A 3471-nucleotide genomic window follows, 5' to 3' on the forward strand; every position below is an offset into this window, starting at 1 on the left:
CTGTATTGTGTTAAAAAAAACTACAAAAATGCGGGCTCCGCCTCTGTTTTGGGTGGGCCGGGGTGTTGGAGTTCTACTTGGCTCGTGTCTGCACTTGTGCAAATGTCTCTTTGTTTGATTCCGTTTTGCGGAGAAATTATGGTTTGAACTGCTCAGATGGCGGTTGGCGTTGCCGCACAGCTCCGTCTGAATGTATACTCGCGGTTCTGACCATAGGAGATGGAGATGCACTAGGCACAACAGTGAAATTCGTGGCAACAGTGTAGGGAATCGTGCGGCAGGTCAGGTCAGGTCGAGTCATGTTTTTTAACTTGCCACGCATCACGGTCACGCACAGCTTTTACTCCATGGCCATACATGTGAGCACGGCATGGTGTGATTCACAGGACGGTGAACTGTTTTATTCATCAAAGTCGTGCAGCGAGCACGCCACTGCGAGGAAAATCATCGAGTCACTCAAATTGAAGACATCGAAAGAAGAATAACGCATGCAGTCGTTTAGGTAAGGACCATCCACATTGACGAAACACCAATTTTTTTTGAAGGGGCAAAGTAGTTTCACAAAACGGATAAAATATCTCGTCGAGCACGAAACAGCATGCAAGAGGGCAAAGTAGTTTCACAAAACGGATAAAATATCTCGTCGAGCACGAAACAGCATGCAAGAGATTCATATGAAGAGGTTTGACACTAATGGAACTCAGGGCTAAATAAGTTCTGCTCGAATGAATCAACAATGGTTTGACACTGAGCCTCACATACTCTTGCCTACTCTAGGATGGCTAGCCGGGGGGCAGGAGCGGAAAGTAGCTCCGGTGGGGCGCTCGCAGCCGGGATGGACGGGGCGCTCGCAGTCGCAGCCGGGATGGACGGGGCGCTCGCAGTCGCAGCCGGGATGGATGGGGTGCTCGGAACAGTGGTTTGCGCTGATGTCATTGGCCTCCGCAGACGTGCAGCTCCAGTGCCGATGATAGTAGACTGCTGTCCGGCACGTACAGGCTGCAACTCCAGTTCTCCATGAAGATGCGCCGGCTCCCCTGCGCAAGTTATTTCAGAAATGAGAGTAGTCAGAATCATATAAGGTTGATTGCATGCATTACAAATAAAAGAATATTTAAGAAGAAAAAAAAGAACTTAAACATACTGTTCTTATCTGAATATTTCTTCCAAACCCACACGGCGATGCCAGTACCAACTGACACGACCAGCAACCCCGACATGGCATAAGAGCCCACCACCGCCTCGGTCAGCGCATGAGAGATAGTGTCCATGCATCTCTTCAGTACAGAGTCACCCGTGGAGGCCGGGGGTCCGGGAGATGGTGGTGGGGGCGGTGGACTCACAGGAGGAGGGGGAGGTGGTGACTGTTCATGGCATACTGTCGTATCGGCGGGAATAGGCCTGGTGCCCCCACAGATACTGTAGAATGTCCATATCATAGAGACGCTAATACCTGCACTTGTCACCTCAGTAACCTCAATGACATCGCAAACGCAGTATTCGTCGACTGTGTTAATGATGAATTCGCAGCATGGCAGGGATGGATGCTGGTCATCCCCGCATGCTGAGACCAGTTTGCTTCCCAGTGAAAACGGATCGCACTTCAGCTCTTGAAGTTTGCCTGCATATCAGCGATAAAGAAAGTTCAACGTTGAAGTCCTCAAATCTCACAAAGCCGAACGAAAATGACAAAGGATTCTTACGTCGAGGTGGGGAGGGGCGTGTGAAGCTGCCGAAGACGGCGCCCAGGGGAGCGTGTCCCACGACTGCGTACAAAATCAACAGTACAACAACAATTTAGGAACACAGTGAAGTGGAAATATGGCACTACAAAGCCAAAAGCTATGGCTAATACAACGGAACTCTGAATCTACACGAAGATGGGAGGAAGGCACTGTGCACGTATACCTTTGCAGGCGAAGGCGGGGTGCGCGCCCGGACGAACACCACCGCATGTGGAAGCAGTGCAGTATTGCTGCTGAGGAGGCCGCGCGTCTGCGAATTCGATCCAAAGTACTACATGTCAGTAAAGGCCGATCACATAGGCATAGATAAATCAACACAGTTTTTACAAAACGAGATGCAGCCTGAGAGAGAAACAGGGGTCGTACCCGCTGTCTGCTTGCGGCGACGTGTATTTCAACTCAAAAGTAAAAAAGTACAGTGAAAAAAAGAAGGAGGTGACGACGTGCGCAACAAGAAAATAAAGGGTGGATGGCGACAGATGGCCACATGCCGATTCTGTCAAAGCTGCGAGACAGCCAGCTATCTGTTGCTGCTGCTGCTTCTCTGCCAATAGGCGATCCATTTGATTTCACCGCATGCACAAAAGTAGTACCACACCAGAGGATCAACATGGAAATGTTTGGCAAAAGAGGGAGAAACGACAGAGCGAAAAGCACAGCAAGCTTTTGCTCTGTCGATCGAACAGCAAGCGCTATTAGTTTTGACCAACCAAGACGTACTGCACAGAACAAAAACAAGGCAGAAGCTACCGCAGAAAGCAAAGCTGCGTTGCAGGGCTCCTCATATCTGTAGCAGGAAACGTATCTCGACGATGATCGCCTCAAAACAAGAAGGCGTGGACATGACTACTACTACTGCACGACAAACTGACTCAAAAGGAAGCAGGCATATACCATAGTCGAACGACAGTAGATAAAATAACTCGAGACCGCAAGGCCTCCGCGTCTGCGTACGGCGCTACTAGATCCATCTTAACTCGCGGGAACAAGCACAGATCTAAAACCGATGAAATAATCGCGAGTGGCACATGCATTCTACGATCACGAAACACTCAAAGTAGACCCTAAATCGCCCTGTATATCTCAAGGTACAGCGGTATGAGGCTAGCTAGGCCGTGCGCGCGCTGCGCAGGTCGCTCGCCACGGGAGACGGCGAGAACCCGACGCCGCGGGCCGTGCCGACAGATCCGGCAGAACTGCGAGGGAACCGACCCAAATCGGAGCACTAGCGACCCGTGAAGACATGGGAAACTACGTGCTAGGTAAGCACAAAAGCGAACACAGAAAATCGGCACGTAGAGAGAGAGGGAGGGAGGGAAGGAGGCGGCGTACCTTCGCAGGCGGCGGCGAGGTGGGCGCCGCCGGGGTGGAGGCCGCCGCAGGAGCTGTAGGGCGTGAGGAAGTGGGTGGCGTTGAGGCCCGCCATGACGAGCTGCGGCTCCGCGGGGACGCGGCAGACGCAGGGGACGCAGCCGCTGAGGTTGACGGCGGGGACGACGGGCTCGCAGCACTGGGTCGAGAAGTCGGGCGCGCAGAAGAGCGCGACCTGCGGCGCCAGCAGCGTGGGCTCGCACGGCGCCCCCGGCTGCGGCCCGAAGGCGGCGGCCGCCGCTGGCAGCAGCGCCGCCAGCAGGCCCGCCACCAGCAGCAGGCCGCGGGACCTCTCCATCGGCGGGGTCGCTCGCTCGCTAGGGTTTGTGGTGGTGGGGTGGAATACCGGAGGGGG

The 3471-nt window shown here is 53.6% G+C and overlaps 1 protein-coding gene across 1 annotated transcript; it reads right to left on the reverse strand.

Annotated features, from left to right (window-relative positions):
- Positions 1 to 557: 557 nt before the first annotated feature.
- Positions 558 to 3438, reverse strand: LOC123099383 (uncharacterized). Its single transcript, XM_044521554.1, has 5 exons — positions 3078 to 3438; positions 1909 to 1995; positions 1704 to 1766; positions 1145 to 1621; positions 558 to 1037 (listed from the first exon to the last, which is right to left on the reverse strand). The coding sequence occupies exons 1-5, from the start codon at positions 3412 to 3414 to the stop codon at positions 769 to 771; spliced, it is 1233 nt and encodes a 410-aa protein (XP_044377489.1). The 5' UTR covers positions 3415 to 3438; the 3' UTR covers positions 558 to 768.
- Positions 3439 to 3471: the final 33 nt, after the last annotated feature.

Source organism: Triticum aestivum, chromosome 4D, assembly GCF_018294505.1.
Source record: "Triticum aestivum cultivar Chinese Spring chromosome 4D, IWGSC CS RefSeq v2.1, whole genome shotgun sequence".
Lineage (NCBI taxonomy): Eukaryota > Viridiplantae > Streptophyta > Magnoliopsida > Poales > Poaceae > Triticum > Triticum aestivum.